The sequence below is a fragment of the Microcaecilia unicolor genome, chromosome 7 (assembly GCF_901765095.1).
Source record: "Microcaecilia unicolor chromosome 7, aMicUni1.1, whole genome shotgun sequence".
Classification (NCBI taxonomy): domain Eukaryota; kingdom Metazoa; phylum Chordata; class Amphibia; order Gymnophiona; family Siphonopidae; genus Microcaecilia; species Microcaecilia unicolor.
The window spans coordinates 199,177,478-199,197,164 of NC_044037.1; the positions used below are offsets into that span (position 1 = coordinate 199,177,478).

A 19,687-nucleotide genomic window follows, 5' to 3' on the forward strand; every position below is an offset into this window, starting at 1 on the left:
CAAACATGTTATTTTTAGGGACCTTATTGACGAGTTGCAGCTGGGCTTTGTTTTTATCCTTTGAAACTTGGCTACATGAGTCAGATTCTGTTTGTTTGTTTGTTTTTTTTTAATGATTTTGCCCACCTGACAATGTTAACAAATCTATGTAAGCCACATTGAGCCTGCAAATAGGTGGGGGAATGTGGGATACAAATGCAATAAATAAATAAATAAGTTCTCCTAGAACAGATGAAAAAGATGGAGATTTAGCTGTAATTTATAAAGCATTTTATAACTTAGTCTTAATTGATTTTCTTTTCATTAATGGATTCTCTTTGCATTAATAGACTTAAGCTTCTTTCTTTGTAAATTGTCCGACGCTTCTATTCCAGGACCAATTGGTTTTATGTTGGTTTATCAAACTCCTGAGCCGTGCAAACGAGTGAGACATTTATTTATTTATTTTTGTTACAACAGTTGATGACTTTCAATTCGTAAGTATTATTGGGAGGCATTAATTTTCACTTAAAGGATAGTAAGGATCAATGTTGTCAGTTTTTTTAAATCAGTATTAGATACCTGTTTGTTAATACTCTGATCTCCAGGTTACCCACGAGAAAGTTCATGCATTAGATTGGGTGTCAGTTTTTCCTGGATCTTTTTCACTTCTACAAATTAGAGATATTATTTGGAAACATATCCCTTGGTCAGGTCTTTTTGTAGCCAAGTTTACACTTTATTTTGTCTCTGATCTCTCGTACTTCTGGAAAAATGTCTTTGTTCACTAGGTGTAGAATAGACCCAACTAATTCTTGGACTCAGGGATCTGTCCTGGGACCTCTTCTTTTCTCCATCTATACTTCTTCCCTTGGTACTCTGATCTCATCCCATGGTTTTCAGTATCATCTTTACGCTGATGACTCCCAGATCTACCTCTCCACACCAGAAATCTCAGCCAAAATTCAGGCCAAAGAATCAGCCTGCCTGTCTGACATCGCTGCCTGGATGTCTCAACGCCATCTGAAACTAAACGTGACCAAGACTGAGCTTCTTATCTTTCCCCCTAAACCAACCTTCTCACAGGGTCATCCAAATCGGTATAATCGAAAGCCGATTTTGGATATCCCCAACTACTTTCCTTTGCAGGGACGGCCAAAGTTCAAGGGGGCGTATCGGAGGCGTATGGAAGGCGGGACTTGGGTGTGCCTAACACTTGGACGTCCTCGACCCATAATCGAAAGAAACAAGGACGTCCCTGACGAACACTTGGACGACTTTACCTGGTCCTGTTTTTCTTACAACCAAGGCACAAAAAGGTGCCCAAAATGACCAGATGACCACCGGAGAGAATCGAGGATGATCTCCCCTTACTCCCCCAGTGGTCACTAACCCCCTCCCACCCTCAAAAAGCATCTTTCAAAATATTGATTGCCAGCCTCAGATGTCATACTCAACTCCATCACAGCAGTATGCAGGTCCCTGGAGCAGTTTTAGTGGGTGCAGTGCACTTCAGGCAGGCGGACCCAGGCCCATCCCCCCACCTGTTACATTTGTGGAGGAAACAGCGAGCCCTCCAAAACCCAGCACAAACCCACTGTACCCACATCTAGGTGCTCCCCTTCATCCGTAAGGGCTATGGTAGTGGTGTACAGTTGTGGGTTTTGGGGGGCTGAGCACACAAGGTAAGGGTGCTATGTACCTGGGAGCAATTTATGAAGTCCACTGCAGTGCCCGGTTGGTGTCCTGGCATGTCAGGGGGACCAGAGCACTACAAATGCTGGCTCCTCCCACGACCAAATGGCTTGCATTTGGCCGTCTCTGACATGGACGTCCTTGGTTTCGATTCTCGCCAAAAATCAGAAACGACCAAGTCTAAGGATGACCAAATCTAGGGACGACCAAATTTCAGGATTTGGACGTCCCTGACCGTATTATCAAAACAAAAGATGGATGTCCATCTTGTTTCGAAAATACAGGTTTCCCTGCCCCTGGATTGGGATGTTTTGCGAGGAAGTCCCTTTCGAAAATGCCCCTCTTTAGGCAAGATGGAAGAATTCTTTATTCACAGACATTATAGAGTCAAAATGGCCAATAAGCTTTCAGCCAATTTGAGTCCATCTTGTGGTGTCCCCCAGGGCTCTCCACTTTCTCCATCACTATTTAACATATTTATGACTAGTTTATGTTCTTTTCTTCTATGGGTGTTACGTTTTTCTCATATGCTGATGATATATTTTTAGTTATTTCGATTTTGGATGACATATTTTCTGCTTTCTTGTATTTGTTACTGTATACAAAGTATTGAAAAACAGAGTGCTGCGCATGGTTTCAAATTAAACAAAGATAAAACCAAGCTTTTGTGGTTACATCATATCAAGTCCCTAATTCCTACAGAGTTATTATTACCTGATGGTTTAACTTTGAAGGTTGAAAAGGTTTCAAAGACTTTTGGTATTTATCTAGATACCTCTTTATCAGGTGGTAATAGCAGTAGTTAAAGTGTTTGGTTTTGGGTTTTTTTAATTACATAAACTTAGGAATGTTTGTGCATTGTTTACTGAAAAATATTTTTCTATTTTAGTTCATTCTATAATTTTATCCTATTTAGATTATTGTAATGGCTTATATAGCCTTTTATCTGCTTCCTCTATTGCTAAATTACAGATCTTGCAAAACACCGCAGCAAAACTAATATTTGGCAAGAGGCGGTTTGATAGGACTTCATTGGCTTCCTATAAAAGCCCAAGTTTCTTTTAAGTTGGCTTGTTGGGTTTACAAGATTTTTGAAGGATGTTGCCCTGATTATCTAGCAAGGCTATTTTCTTTTTTATTATCTTCTACCACCTCTAGGGTGGGCGATTCGCTGTTTCTTTATTTTCCTTCATTCCATGGAATTAAATATAAAAGTTCTTTGCAGTCAGCCTTTGTATATCAGGCTGTTCAATTTTGGTGTTCTTCATCTATTAAACTTAGAACAATGCCAACTTATCTGTCTTTTTGTAAAGGCTTGAAACCTATCTTTTTCAGAAATCATCCCCCGGATTCTATGTAGCTCACCTAGCATTCCGTACCAAAATCCAAGCGTACTCTATAACAATACGCATAACTTAATTGGCTTAACAAACCAATCAGCATTGTTAACAGTACTTGACAAGCATTAATGAGCACTGTTTGGCAACAATTAGAATTTACGCGCACAAATCCCTAAACATATTCTGTAACGCACTGCACCTAAATTTTAATGCACACAGGCAAAATGGGGCGTGGTTATGGGCATTTCATGGGCATTCCAAAATTTACATGCACTGTTATAGAATATTGCCCACTGTGTGTAAATCTACATGCCAAAATTTACACCATTTTTTTTTTTTTTGCTGGAAATGGATATGCATAGTTTTAGGTGCTGTGATATCAGCTAAGCGTATTCCATATATCGCGCCTAAATCTAGGCGCTGCTTTTAGAACATGCTTAAGCAGGAATGTTTACACTGCAGGTTTTTCAGACGCCATACAGGATCTGGCCCCATATGTGTAACTAGTGTATTTCCTTTGTTGTTGCTTGCAAACTGCTTTGAACCATCTTACTGGGAGTTGGCAATTTATAAGTATCATACTGTATTGTATCATATAACATAGCCTCACAAAACCTGCCACAATTGCAGCTAAATGCACTCAAATATATTTACACCTATATGAGAGCAGAGGGTTTGACTACACCCATGCTATGACCAAATTATACCTCTGAATTTGCCTACATACAGCTCACATAAAAGTAGGTGTCTTCTTGTCACTACGCAAACTTTTATGTGTGTATACTGTGGGGTAATTTTATAAAAACCTTCTACCATGGTAAAACAGGGTTTGCCTGTGGGGAAAAAAATTATAAAGCTACCCTCTATGGGGTAATTTTATGACATCATTTTCACTTGTATGTGACTGCATATGCGCATAAAAACCCTTTAATAAAATACTGATGACCTTAAGTGTATGTGCCTTGTCAAGAAGGCACGTGCTTTCCCAGTAGGCATAGCCAGAGGGTGCATCTAGGCACTACACTTTCAGAGTTCTCAAGTATGCATGTTGGTTACTTGTAAATTTTGTGCATGAACATTTATACTTGCTACTCAGCAGATATAATTCAAGGGGAATTTTCTGCCATGTATACTCGTATTTTATGAAGACACACAAGGCCTATGTGTCTTTATAAAACTGCGCCTAAGCTGGTGGCTACTTGATGTAACTTAGATGCCCTGTTATAAATTTGCCCTCTGCAGTAATAATGGCATTGAATATATGGACTAAGTTAAATGCTAGCTGAATATTGGGCCACTTGTTCTTATATTTGTGTGAAGTATGTTTGTTTGTTTTATTTTATTTATTCAAATCTGGCTACCTGGAACTTTAAGACCATATCAAGTAAAGTATCTGTAAGGAACCAGGGTTGTTCTATTTGTGACCTGGCAGTTTGTCTTCATGCGCCTATTTCATGTCCCCTCCCTACTTAGCCTGGTTATTGAAGCAATCATCAACAGTCCTCAGCCAGGGTCCTGGACTGGGGCTTCCTGCAGTCATGGACCCTAAATCTGTATGAGATTTCACCGCATCACTTGTACAAATAACTGCTGAATATCAACATTATTTATAAAGTTTTCTCCTACCCAAATCCCACCCCATTTTGGCCAGATTAATTTTGGCCATATAGGGAGTGATTCTATAAACTAGATGATTACACATGTAAAGGAACAGAACACCAGCAATTATACACATAACCGGCTAAGCAGATACTCAGAACTACTTATCTTGAAACCGGCCAAAGATGATTCCACGTTTTCAAGCGGTCATATTTGGCTGCTAAACTCGGCTGAAAATCAGCACCAGCAGTATTCAGTGGGGGATAGCTTCCCGGTTAAATGCTTTTGCATATTGGGGGGGGGGGGGGGGGGGGGGGAAGGTTGTAGGTAGTCATAAATAACTCTTATAGGAAAAAATTCCCAACAGACTCATTTATGCCCAGGTTCCAATTACAGAACTATGCTAAAGCAAAATATTCTGAACTCTGTCTAGGGAATAATAGAACCTGGCTTGGCACCTAGCCAAGGCTTCTGAGAGAGAAACGAAACTAAAGCCAGCTGATATATATTAGATTTATTAGATAAAGAAGATATACAAATATAGAATAACTCTGTAGCAAGGCTTAGCAAAATACAACAATATATATAGAACTTGCTAATAATACAACAGAACTAGATTGCTAAGGAATGAAACTAACAGAAAAGCAGAATAAGGTCAAAAAGGTTTATTGGAACAATACCCGACGTGGCCACGTTTCACCCTCAGGCTGCGTCAGGGGTAAAACTATCAAAGGTGTATATAAATATATTATACACACTTATGGTACAACCAAAAATTGTTCAAAAACCAAGTTCCAATCAATACCTTCAACAAAACTGATCTACTCAGCGTAACCTAAACTATGGTTCTTATGCCAAATACAAAGGTTAGCAGCAATCTCCTGACCAGGAGCTATGACGTAACCAGTCTTTCCTAGATAAACACCAATCACAAATCCCAGACTATAGAAAGTAAATCACTGCATCTCACCACGCTTTCTGGCAGCCTTACGATGAAGTAGATGCAGGTTCCTTCTTAGACTCGAGCTGTCCTCCCAGCGAGTCAGTCTTAGATATAGTGCAGGGTCTCTCTGCAGATAGCAGGTGTCAGTCACTCCGTGCCGTATTTCAGAGCTGGTATAGCTGAACCCAAAGAGTATTTTCACCAGATATGCAGTTCACAGGCGTTTCAGGTCTTCTTCCTTTTCTTGCCAGTCTAAACTCTCCGATAGTCTCTGACCAACCCCAAATAACTGTCTTTCTTCTGTTCCCGCTTTCTTAGTACCTCTCGGTCAGGTGACAGCAGGGACCAATCATGATCTTGTCCAGCTCACTACATGGGCAAGAAGAGTCCTTTGTTTTGTGACCTTGAAATGGTAGCTTTCTGGTGCCATGGTCTCACTCCCCTCTCAGCTTCTCAGGGTGATATCAGGGGGTGGTGGTAACACAGAATGTCCTTGGATGAGACAGGCCTGCCAGTGATTTTCCATAAGCTGAAAAGCTGGATCTTGCTGACACAGAAATGTTCAGGTCAGAGGTTGTAGCAGCCATCTTGTTTGTAACAGAATGCATTAGGCTTGTATAAGCTCAGGTGAGATCACAGGGAAATACCCCTACAAGGTGCATATCTTTGATAGTGTGCAGTTTGTAAGATGGGCATACATATGGGTGGGGTCTGGGCAGAGCATACAGTTATGCGCCTAACTTAGAGAATACAATCAGTTGTGCGCATATCTCCCATAGTCAGGTGCTCACACTTAACACCATCTCTAAGTGCTCATGCCTAAGTGTATATGTAATCAAAGAACAGAATGGATCTGAATTAATGTTCAGAAACCACAACACTATTAAAAATAATCCAGCGTGGCCACATTTTGCTTCCCAAGAGGTTGCATCAGGGGGTTTACTTTACATTACTAGAGTTCCTACAGGCGCATAAACCTAGCAGTGGTTAGCATCTAGCAGAACTGAATCACTCTCTAATAGGGTCCCTGTGGGTATATAAACTTTGCAATGGTTAGCATCTAGTAGCACTGAATTGCTCTCAGCTGCTGCACAAATTCTTGATAATCAGAGTTTCAAAAACAAAGCTGCTCCTTCTTGATTCAGTGCAGCTAGATGCTAACTACTGCTAGGTGTCTGTGCCCATTGGACATTAGTAGTGTAAAGTAACTGCCCTGACACAGCCTCTTGGGAGGTGAAACATGGCCACGTTGGGTTATTTTTAATAAAGTTTTGTGGTTTTTGAACATTGACTGAGATCTGCTCTGTTCTTTGATTGTTGTGATCTACACACTTCTATTGCCTCTCCTTTTCTGGATTAATCGCATATGTATGCATATATCCAGTTCCACTAGTATCCTATAAAGGAAAGTAGGCACCTATCTGGACCCTTCTAGGTGCCTGTTTAGTAGAATCACCTCCCTAGTGATTTATACAGTCCACGTTAATCTGTATAACTGCTGACCATTTTTTTTAACAAAATCACTAATGCAGCCAGAAATCAGAAGTAAGTTGTATTTTGTGTGATGATGTGACAAACAAAAAAGCAACACTGGGCCTTTAAGACTGGGACAATTTAAGTTCTTTATTAGTGAGTGACCTGACACGGGCCGTGTTTCGGCATTAAACAACGCCTGCTTCAGGGGTCAAAAAATAGCTCTGTGACATACACATGGTGTAGGTTCAGTGCCCCAAAATTAGATAGTTATAATCGCAGTTCGCCGCACTCGCGAAGGCAAAACTCTATAAAAAGCCGCCTGGTTTGCAAAGGCCCAGTGTTGCTTTTTTGTTTGTATACTCTCTATGTATGCTGTATTACTCTCTCTATTTGTGTGTGATGATGTGAGCCACTCTAGGCTTGTATTTTTTGAAAAGGGCAGGGTAGAAAATTTTGATGAAGTAAAATGACAATGTATCATGAAGCATGTGAGTCCAGACCACTGTTTTATCACCACAGATCTTTTTAAAAAATATTTTCTATTTTCTCTGCTCTCTGAATTGTTAGCATCTCTTTTAACTAATTTCCCATTTAGTGTGGAGCTGAGTAATTGTAATTTCCTGACAGTTCTCACTTGTGGTTTTAGGTTCATTGGGAAGTAATGTGCAGGGAGACAGGCAGAATCCATGCTTCTTGAAACGGGTTGTGACTAACATGACATTTTTGGACCTTGTTTCTGTTAGAACGCCATTGCACGCAGCGGCTTTCACTGGTCACTTGGAATGCTTACAGCTCCTCCTAAGTCACAATGCACAAGTAAATGCTGCAGATAATTCAGGGAAGACGCCAGTGATGATGGCGGCAGAAAATGGGCATGCGGGTGCTATAGGTAGGTACCTATGTGCTTTTGAAAAAATAATTATTTATTGAAACACATAAAGGGGTAGATTTAAGAATGAGTTCCAAAATTTTAAAAATGTTAGTGCTTCCAAGGTTTCCATAAGTGTGTATGTTGTTTATGTTGATTCAGGACAGACTGTTTACTTACGCCAGGCCTCCTCCCTGCCCATCTTCAAATCCCTACTCAAAGCCCACCTCTTCAATGTCGCCTTTGGCACCTAACCACCTCACCTCTATTCAAGAAATCTCGACTGCCCCAACTTGTCATTTTGTCCATTAGATTGTAAGGTCCTTTGAGCAGGGACTGTCCTTTTTTGTTAAACTGTACAGCGCTGCGTAACCCTAGTAGCGCTCTAGAAATGTCAAGTAGTAATAGTAGTAGTAGTAGTAGTAGAAATCAGTTATCAAGTGCACTCTAAGGCATTATTTAGTATACTAAGCACTACTCACGCATATATGTCTAGTCCCCCCCCCCCCCCCCCCCCCCCATGTTAACTCTGGACCTCCTCAAAATGTCAGATCTGGCTACGTTAGATGGTTACTAACCCACTGCTGTCATGTTTCTGCTGGGGGTGACTGTCTGAATTCCTTTTCTCCCTATTGTAACCCCCCCCCCCAGTTTATATGTCTAGAAACATTTGGAATTCTTTACCAAAAAAAATTTAAATACAAAGATAATTATCTGTCCTTCAGAAACCTACTGAAAACTCATTTTATCAATTCAGCCTTTCAGAAAACAGAGTTCTATTTGAACATTGTCCATTCATACAATTAATTACACTTCTTCTTCCCTCCCTAATCCTATCTAGCCCTAATTGTACCCATATTTATTCATCTTCACTTCTTTGTTTATAAACTAAATTATAATTTAATCTTCTTAAGAACAGTTGCATCTAGGTTAATTCATCACATATGTTATGTTTGTTTTACAAAGCCAATGTTGCAGCATTATTTATTGTACTTTATAATCAGCTTATGTAAATTTTAATATGTACCATTCATTTAATTGTTTGTTATGTAAGCCACATCGAACCTGAGTCACTCTCGGGCTAATGTGGAGTAAAAATGTCATAAATAAATAATAAAACTTAGGTGCTGGGATGATGCACAGGAACCGGGAATTCTATACCAGCAGTTCTGTAAAGAACTGCCATTAATAGAATACTAATAGAAGTCCATAGTTCTGCAGAACTGTAGGCGCAAGCACTTATGCCATGTCAAAGGCTGGCGTAAGCACTCACGAATAACTGTTACCAGTTAGGTGTGCAACTCCTAGTATTTTATTTGGGCATGCCCCTGATTCATCTAGGCCCCTCCCACATCCATACCCCTCTGGAAGCTGCACGTGATAGAATTTACACACAAAACTTCTAGAATAGCAACTAAGGGTATTTGAGTGTGTTGGTGCCAATTAACACCAATTTAAGTTAATAATTGGCTTTTAATTTAATAATTGGCTATTAATTGAAGTAAGTTGCACACAGCTGACCTTATTCTGTAAACTGCGTTAACAAATTTGGGTGCTAAGCATAAATTTGGGCACACAAGTTTATAGAATTAGGAGGAAAATAACCAAGACAGCTTTATAAAACAGAAATGGCATTGAAAAGGGGTCAGGCAGTAGCACGTGAACAAAGCCTTAAACAATCACAGGTTCAAGCCCAGATTTAGTGAAAAGGCAACTGCCTCTGGTGTAAACTTGGATAAGCACTAGATCATTTGCATCACTGCTTTGCCTCAGTTCAGGCCCAAGACCACAGCCCCCCCCCCCCCCCTACACACACACCAATTCCTTCTTAAAATCCAATTTTGCAAGGATCACCCTTCCAAAACCAAGAAAAGAGAGACTAAAACAAACATAAACATTCTTCATGACACATCCAATTGGTTACCAGTTCCAAATCACAGATTATCAAGTACATATTACAACCAGCCCCTCCTACAAGCTGCCTATGTAAGGGGGGGTGGTAATTTAATAACAGGATGTCTGTGTTGAAAGACCAAGACATTTCCTATTTTATCCCTGTCTTTTTAAAAATAGGCATCCAGATCCAGTCCCAGTAGGGCACATAAGTACATAAGTACATAAGTAGTGCCATACTGGGAAAGACCAAAGGTCCATCTAGCCCAGCATCCTGTCACCGACAGTGGCCAATCCAGGTCAAGGGCACCTGGCACGCTCCCCAAACGTAAAAACATTCCAGACAAGTTATACCCAAATTCAATTGCTCCAAAGATGGCGTAAATGTGTACAGGTCCTCTAGATGTACATGTCCTGTATATACCCCATAGGTAGAGGGTTAAACAGTGACAGCTGGATTTGATCCCCTGACAAAGCCTTTGTGAAACGGGCGCCTGTTGGGATCCAGAATATATAAGATAAGTGTCACTGAAAGTATTGACCTTTTTAGATTAATTGCTGCTTTTTTAAGAAGATGGAGGGTTGATGTCATCTCCATAGAAGCAATAATAATTTTATAGTTTGTAGAAGAAGAAAAAGAGAATAAAAAATATAAAACGAAAATTGTTTTTGAAATAAATAGACCAGTATGATTAAATTGTGTGGTGCTGGCAGGAAGGAGGTTTTTTGACCGATGATTGATTTATCACTAAAAGTCAGTTATTTTAATCCATATATGATTTAGTGGAGAAAAACTCTATGCAGTCGGAGGTCTTTTTTTTCCCCCTGCCGGTCAGTCGTTTAACATAAGTACTTATGTATAAACTATTTTATTGACGTAAATAACAATACAAATCTTTAAGAGTATGCTTACAGAATGCATAGCACAAATACAACAGTCCACCAGCTTTCCCCCAAATGTCAATAATTCCCCCCCCCCCCCCGCCATTTTCTCCCCTCCTCCCCCCGCCCGTTAATGAAACAGCTTTTATTATAACTTCCCCACAATAATTATACATCCCATCCATTTACTCCATATACCGGCCAGAGCAGAGCTGTTACATTATCCACGTGGTCAGACGTATCATAAAGTATTTCATGTCCCCCACTTCCTCCCCTCCTCTCTTATCTTCTATCACACTGCAGCATGGTGTCCAAATAAACACTAACACAGCAGCAAAACATTACTCTATACAGGAAACAGGTTGCATTTTTAAAATAAGTACTTAAAGTGATTTATATGGGTGTATCTCTTTCCACTTCTTCAGTTTGTGGATTTTGCCATTAGTTTTTGCTAAGTGTTTTTATAAAATTACCCCCATGGAAGGTACGTTTATACCAGGGTGCCTGCTGTGTGAAGGCACATAAGTACAATATGTTGTCTTTATAAAATAGTACCCCTATTCCCAAAAGCTGCGGCACATGGTTAAACTTTCTCCAAAGCAGGAGTAACTGTGCATGTGTATGTGCTGGCAAGCATCACTGCTTATGTGTATTTTATAAGAGACCTGCCTGAATTCCATCTCGCCCCTGTACAACTCTTTCTCCACTACTGAGATTGCCTATGGGGGTGATTTTATAATTGCATTTTCATGCATATATAATCATATGTGTGTGTAAAATCTCCCATATGTACTAGTAGGCACAGTAGCCATTTCACACATACTCTAGTGTAGGCATCTTCAGAGCACAGTTTACACACAAAGATTTACACTGGTCCTGAGCTGGTATGGCTGCAGCTTTCAGGGACAATTTTATGAAGACATATAGGTGCTTATCTGTCTTTATAAAATAGGCCCAAAGTAGGTGTCCTCTTGCCCTTTCAACCTAAAACTGCTGTCTATGAAGATAATTCTATAAAGTACATGCTAAACTTTTTGCACCAATTGCATGCATAAATGTTTAGAATAACGGCATGTATGTGTAAGCCTGTTTACTAAATATATAGGACTCTGAGGAAGGCTTAATTGCTGAAACATGACCTGTGTTTGTCCACTTTTGACCCTTGCTTGGTATTCAATAAAGACTCTTGCAATCATCGTGCTGGTTCCTTTGGTTGGTCATTCCCACCGGTTTTGCTCTTTGTACATGTGTGCACATGTGCATGTACATGCAAAAATTCTGCTTATGTGCTGGTTTGTAAATATGCACATATATTACATGTCATTTACATGCTATGTAATATAAGCATGTGAACATGGGTGGAGTCTTGGCAGGGCATGGGCATGACTCACACACACATAGGATGCGCGGGAAAAATTGGCTTTAAAAATAGGCGGCTAGCCGGTTATATCGGGAGATATACACCAGCTATCTGCTAGCCGCTAACTGGGGATATTCAGCGGGGGATAACTGGTTATCCCCCGCTGAATATCAGCAGATAGCCGGTTAAGCGCTATTTAACCGATCAGCAGCCATTCTTGCTGGTTAAATAGCGCTGAATATAGGGTGGTTAGAGCTCATTCCTGTGCCAGAAGTTGGGAACCAGTATTTATGCCAGCTGAAACCTGGTTAAGTGCCGACGCCCAACTCCAGGCATTTTGATGCAGAAATAAATCCTGGCAACTTCCATGGCCACACTTCCTTTTTAAGTTGCACGCTGGGGAATTCAGGCATGTGGGGTTATAGAATAGGGCGCAGGGAGATGCACGTGCAAATTTAAATTATTTAAAATTAACTGCAATAATTATCAGTTAATTGGCTCACAAGCAAATAATTTGTGCGCGGATCTTAGATCCGTGTTCAACTCTCGGTGCCATACATAGAATCTGGAGGATAACTTATAAAATAGTATAAGTTAAGTGCTCATTTCCAACATTTAGGTGTGAGCACTTAACCAGCTATATGTATGGTGTAAGTAGTTGTGCCTTAATTCTAAGCATGGCTCTGACCTGTTATGCTAGTATTTTGTAAATGAAAGGCGGTGTCTGTTTTCCTTTGGGTACTCTCCGGGCACCTAAATATGGGTACCTTGTTAAAGAATTGCACTCCACATGTTTATCACATAAAAGTAGGATTTATATTTTCTTAGCATCACATTTCTAATAGGCAATTTTTTTTTCTTTTTACATTTACCTTTTATTTAAGTTTTTCTAGTACAAAAGGAAATAATACTTTTCTTAAAGGAAAATAAATTACCGTATTTTTCGGACTATAAGACGCACTTTTTTCCCCCAAAATTTGGGAGGAAAATGGGGGGGTGCGTCTTATAGTCCGAAGGTAGCGAGTTTTGGATCGCCCTCCCCTACTTACTGACGCGATGTTCCCTGGTGGTCATTTTGAATCTCGCCGAGACCGTCAGGAAGCAGTCAGGAAACACGGAGAGCAGCGCGCTGGGCAGGAAAGAGGGGGCTCTTTCCTGCCCCGACGTCACTAGACCACCAGGGAACATCGCGTCACGTAAGTAGGGGAGGGCGATCCAAACTCGGACAAGACGCACCAGAGCACCTAGGTTTTAGAGGAGGGAAATAGGAAATTTTTTTTTTCCTATTTCCCTCCTCTAAAACCTAGGTGCGTCTTATGGTCCGTGCGTCTTATATCCGAAAATACGGTATACCAAAAAAGGGAGGAAAAACAATACATCTCTTCACAGAGAACTGAATTTCAATATTTGGGCTTGAAATTAACTTTTACACTGAGGATAATTTACCCCAACGCCTCTCCCCATCTTTTATCAAAAAGATAAATGTACACCTCTTTTTATTCATCAAAAAGACCTCCAATTGAGAGGGATCACTATTCATATAACTGGTCCCCTGATAATGAAATAAAACACCTACATGGAAAATGTATTAAAAAGTGGTCAAACCGATTGCCAGATGATTACTTTGTCCACAATAGTGCACATCTGTTTTTGCCAGAGTAATTTATAAGTTCCTAAAAGTGCCTGGTAGAGTGTGGAAAACACTGTTGTAAATACTCAAGTGGCTTATACAATTATATCCAGATGGCATAAAGGATTTCCTGTTTAATCATAATTTACTAAGCTTTATTTGTATGCATGGTGCAATGCAAGGTCCAGTACACAATGTCCCTTCATAAAAAGCCAGTAAGCTGAATATTGAATAGATTTGCTCAAGATCACCTGGGGGGGGGGGGGAGAGTAAGATGGGGGGGGATATTGGAGGTTTGGATCTCCGTGTTTAGCAGCTTTACTTTCAGATTATGTATCTTGCTTCAGTGACATCATAGAGAACTCCAATATGCATCTAGTTTATCTTGCTAGGTAACTCAGCACATGTTTTAGTCTACAATTTTTACTACTTTTGAGTGGTGTAAATTTGTTTATGCATAGCCTGTGCAGCACATATTGCAGTGGATGCTATCCATGGATTTTTTTTTTATGTCCTTTTAAATTTTAGGTGTATTCTTTTTGTTGAAATGTTACCTCATGCTTTTTCCTGTATTGCAGATATTCTGGTGAACAGTGCTAAGGCTGAGATGGCTATGAAGGATAAAGACTCGAATACACCCCTGCACCTTGCTTGCAGTAAAGTACGTATAAAAGAGTACGTAGTAACTGACAGTACTTATGTTACTGGATTTGATTGCCATGTTTATCTTAGCATTTGGACAGAAAGGGGTCCTTTGGATATGTGAGTTCCCAAGCCAGCAGAATAAGTGTAGTGCAGAAACAGCTAAGCTGTAGCCACCGCTTTCTGCCACTTCAATGTTTTTTTGACTATACAACCAATCGTCTTAAAATCATTGAAACCATTTTCTCTTCACCAAACCTCTCAAGATCCTAGAGAAAACAGAAGAAGGCCAGATGCTATACAAGCATTGTACCAAAAAATGCTTGTATAGCACAACAGCCAGGACCCAGCCATCTGCCCAAAGAACCACTCAAGTGGTCTGAAGAAACTCACCCATTGTTCTGGGAGTGGAGCTACACAGGACCTTGATGCCATTTTGACTTGGTTGTCCACCTAGCAGGTCATTGTCAGAGCTGCTGCTCTGACTTGTGTCACCTCCAACTCCATGCTTGCTCGTAATAATACATTGACAAAGGGCAGTCAGAACTGCCACTGATGCAGCATGGTCAAGCCAGAACAGAAACAAAAATGCCTGAAATACTGCAGGCTGTACGATAAACACTCTCACAACCAGAAGTAGGCCCAGTGGCCTCCAGCGTCGGGCAGCAAGCAGATGGCTGGCGGATACAGATGTAGGTCAGGACTCCACCCTGTAGGACACTGAACATGTCGTACATAACACCAATCACTAAGGTTAAGTCACACAAAAGGTTGTCCCTCACAGATTTTCACACAAACACTGATTGCCTTTTCAGGGAGGAACAGAAACTGCTGAATGTTAAGTACACAGAGTTGACATTTTCCTTATTGGAGCATTTCCACACTGAAGGCTCAGCTTGCTTATATTCTGTCCTGAACTTTATGCTGCCATTTTTACCTCTATGCTCCTGTAGCTCATTAGAAGATATCACTAACAAATAAAGTAGAGGGAAACTCAAAAGGCTAAGTTGAGGGAGCACCTACTTCTTTGAGTAATAGGACATCGGACATTTGGAGCAAGCATGCTGTTTGGTATCTAAAAGTTCACATCATTTGTTCATATATTTTTCCTGGTGTACTTGGCAGTTCATCGCTGTAACTTTAAATGAGACGACATGAGACTAGTTAGAGCAAAAGAAGAGTGGCAATCCCAGACCCTCTAAGGAATAATGTTTCTCAGCTACTCAGATGGGGCCTTCATCACTATAGTGAGGTTACATTATGGATGTCTGACTTGGGAGCTATAGCAATGCAAAGCAGTAGTGATGAATTAGTATGGAGACACAGGAAAATCCACTGACCTTCCCCTTTCTCTGAGCCCAAACACTCTCCAGAAGACAAAAAAATACTTGCCCAGACACAAGCAGATCAGCTATTGAAAAGGTGAATATGGTTAAAGCTATGAAGACGGAAAGCAAGTACCTGGCACAAAGCTTGTAATTATAAATAGAGCTGCTAGCTGGTGGGGAATCCAAGATGGCTGCAGGCACTTGTTGCTGAACACTATGAACCTTTTGCCTGGAACATTTTTTTATTCTTACTTTATTGATGGGGACGTGTAAGGGCACTCAGTCTGCTGAAGATCCCAAGCTGTCTGGTTCCTTGTTTGCTGATCTAATAGAAGTGTTTGTCTTTTAGAGGGGAGATTAAAAGTGTCCTTTGCAGGATAGCCTGCTTGGAGTAGCAGCCATGGAAGTGGTAAGTCCTGCACCCAACCCACGTCCCAGGAGCTAGTGAGCTTGCTGCTCTTGTTGCAGGGGAGCCCAGACGATAGACCACCTCCCCTGCAACCAAGGCAGCAAGCTCACCATCTCCTGGGACGTGGGTTGGGTGCTAGAAACAGCAGAAGGTGTAGCTGGGCTGAGAGGTATGAACAGCAGCAAGGACTAACAGCTGCTACATTGCAGGCTGCAGAAGAACAACTTGGACCGGAGAGTGTGACTCTTCCTCGAGATCTTACTGGCATCAATGGGTCTCTGGAAGTAGGAGCTACCAGTGCTGTAAGTCATTTGCCTACATCTCTACTTGAAAAACTGAAAGACGGATGCGATTTGGCATTCTATTTCTGATTTAGCAAAGATTATGTTGCCAGTAATTAATTACTTATTGCCGTGGGTCTGGTGCTTAGAGTTCTGCTAGGCAAGAGTTTAAGTTGGCAAAGTTTTAATCCTTGACTTTGAATTGTGAAACTTAAGAACAATTACTGATGCAGACTAGAGCGGTTCAAGGGATTGTTGTTAAAGATCATTCAGCACTGAGATTGAAACTGGAAGGGATGGGAAATGTAATAAGAAGTGTGAACTTGAGGTTTTTAGATTTTTCCTTGTGATTTAAACCTAGAGCAATGTTTGAGAAATATTGTTCTGAAAATCTGAAGATATCTTTAGGAACAAATATTGCTGTTAATCGAGTTTATTACCTGCCCTGTAAAAAAAACTCCACCCTGAAAGTGAAGATTGTGATATAACTGTGGAGTCATTGGAAAGTGACGTTCATTTGTAAAAGACTAATAACATATCTATAGCAACACTAGTGGTTTCATTGGTTTCTACTACTGAAAGAGACTGATTACTTGCCAATATTTTTGACCTAGAGAATCACTCTTTATGAAAAAATTATGGCGTTTCCTAATGTATCAAGAACAAACGCAGAAAGGAGTTAGCAATTTTTGCTGCTTCAACCTGCAGTTATACAATTGGGAGTGTCTTTATTTTTTTCTCAAATTTGTCATGCAAGTTTATAATTCGATATAAGTCTAGCAAATATATTTTGGGGGATCTTACCCATTTGACTGCGTTTTTTTATTGCTAGAAGATTCTCGGGGAATAGTTATCTCTTAAGATGTTCAAGTCAGCATTCGATTATAAAGTGTTCTATTCTTCAAGCACTCTGTGTTTCCAGTAGTTAATGTTTTCTTGCTATGTTCTTTATCCTCTTGCTTCTTGAATGGATCCCTTCTCTTATTTATAGACCTTTTGCTGTTTTAGGATGATTTCCTTGTTAAGACCTTTTTCCTTTCCTCGTGTTTGGTTGTGAGGGTTTGTTTCCTAATTATTACAGCTTTCTGTACAAGATTATCTCTTGAGTGTAATGGTTGATAATACTTATAAATATTTTTTTTAAATAGAGCTGCTTAGTGCAGGCAGATAGGCCAAAATGTCCAACTGCTTTCTGGGTTCTTCGATCTCCGTGTGAGCTGTCCATTACACCCTTCTTCTCTTTCCGTTATTTAGGTGTTTGGATTGACTCTCACCTTGCATTCACGCAGCAAATTTCTGGAGTTGTCAAATCAGGCTTTATGGTTCTTCAGATGCTTTGTTCTGTCCGGGATTTTCTTGATTTTGACTCACTACACACTGCCATTTCTAGATTGGACTATTCTGTCTATGCAGGTCTTCCTTTTTCTCAAATCAAGTGCCTCCAAACCCTCCAGAATTGCACAGCTTGTTTCTTCTGTAAAGGTAGAAAATCTGATCATGTCACCTCACTCCTTTCTCGACTCCACTGGCTCCTGTTTCATCTCCGAATCTTTAAGATTTTAATTGTGGTTTAGAAAACATTTCATTCTGGTGTCTCTATTTGTTGGCTTTGACTGTTCTCAACTCTAACCATTTGGTCTTTCCTGGGCCCAGACCGGCATATCTAGAAGCTACGTCACATTCAGCTTTCTATTTTCAAGCCCCCCCCCCCCCCCCCCCCCCCCCCCCCCCCCCCCCCCCCACCACCACCACTTTTGGAATTCCCTTCCTGCACACATTAAGTCACTTAAAACACATTATTTTCCCTGGCTTTTCAGGATGTCTCTTCATGAGTTGCTTGTCGAGAGTTGGCCCGGAATACCCCAGTTGGCTTAATTTAATTAGCTCGGTCTGAGTGAGTCTGTGTGGATGTCTGTCTGTCCTATTAACAATAGCATTCCTTTATACTATTTTATAGTATTTTAAATTGTAAATTGCTTAGACCCACTTGCCTGGAACATGCGGTATAGCAAGTTCTCAATAAACATAAGCATAAGTTATATATATTTTATAAATTAGAGCATAGGAAAAGTAATCACTGTCAGATAGAGCACATGTTCAGCTACTTGCGTTAGAGTACCCACACAATAGCTGCCAAGAGAGAATCACTTCTCAGGAAGGTTAACTTTGCACCAGAGGAGACTGTTGTTCTAGTGAAGCAGTTGAGCAAACATTACACAAGACAATTGTAACCTACCAACACAGGAAGCAACAGATAGCACCAGAAACAAAGCAGTCCAAATCAAAAACCATACTCAAAAAAAGGCTTTCACCTTTTTCCCGGGATGTATGGTAGTCTTTTCTTAGACCTCAGTGCTTAGGTCCAGTTATAGAAAACAACTAACTTTGCCTGTTTCAGCGAAGGAATGTTATGTTATTGGGGACTTATCTCTTGCCAACTCCTCTCATATTAGATTCAAGGTAAGTACAAAATAAGAAGCTGACAGCAAACAGGAATTACACAATTTCAAGAAAATTATATAATGAAGAGCGATAATATTAGAACTCCTCAAGCTTAACAAATATGTTTTCAAGGCTTTGTGAAATAGAAAATAATTCCCCTGCGAGCATAGTTCAAAAGGAAGATTTTTAGTTGAAGGAAAAGCTAGCAGTAAGTAATTGCATCTTCTAGAGATTGTCCTAGATTTTAAGTCACCAACTGAGAATCAGCACTTAACAGTTCCAGAGGAGTGTTAGATGTATGTTGACTGTTGCATCACTTCCCTGTGCATGATTTACACATCAACATGACAATTTTCAAATTGAACTTTCTTTCAGAGACATGGAGAAGTAGTCTAGTGGTAAGAGCAGTGGGCTAAGAACCAAAGAAGTCAGGGTTCAAATCCCACTAACCACACCCTCTCCAAAGGACATTACATGATGTGATACCCACAAGCAAGCCTTCTCCAGAGTAGCCCCCACACTCTGGAATTCACTCACTGAAAGGCTTTGCTTAATAAAAAGACTATCTCTACTTCAGGAAGCAGGTGAAAGCTTGGCTCTTCAAACCAGACCTTTAATGGAAGAAGTAATTAATTGCTAGTCTCACACACAAGGATTGTGACACCAGCAGCACGTACTGTAGCAGGACGTGTTTATTCCACTCCTACCCTAGCTAAGACAATATCAAGCACCTTTCTGACCTCATGTTGTAAGTTTCTTTAAATTAGTCCCTTATTTCTTATTCCTGTTACTCTATCTTATCTATTTATATGTTCCATCGGTGCTTACACCCTATACTGTCCTATACTGTCAAAATGTTTTGTTGCGTATTGTGTTGACATTGTATACTATTGCCATACTTTGTATTGTTGGACTATTTT

General features: G+C 40.3%; 1 protein-coding gene across 6 annotated transcripts in view; it reads left to right on the forward strand.

The window, feature by feature from the left end:
• Nucleotides 1–19,687, forward strand: part of ANKRD44 (ankyrin repeat domain 44) — a 477,800-nt gene that overhangs the window by 427,604 nt on the left and 30,509 nt on the right. For all 6 annotated transcript variants that reach the window (XM_030208682.1, XM_030208683.1, XM_030208686.1 and 3 more), the window contains 2 exons: nt 7,776–7,921; nt 14,244–14,326. In XM_030208682.1, the coding sequence (XP_030064542.1) occupies nt 7,776–7,921; nt 14,244–14,326 (229 nt within the window). The remainder of the gene's footprint in view (nt 1–7,775; nt 7,922–14,243; nt 14,327–19,687) is intronic.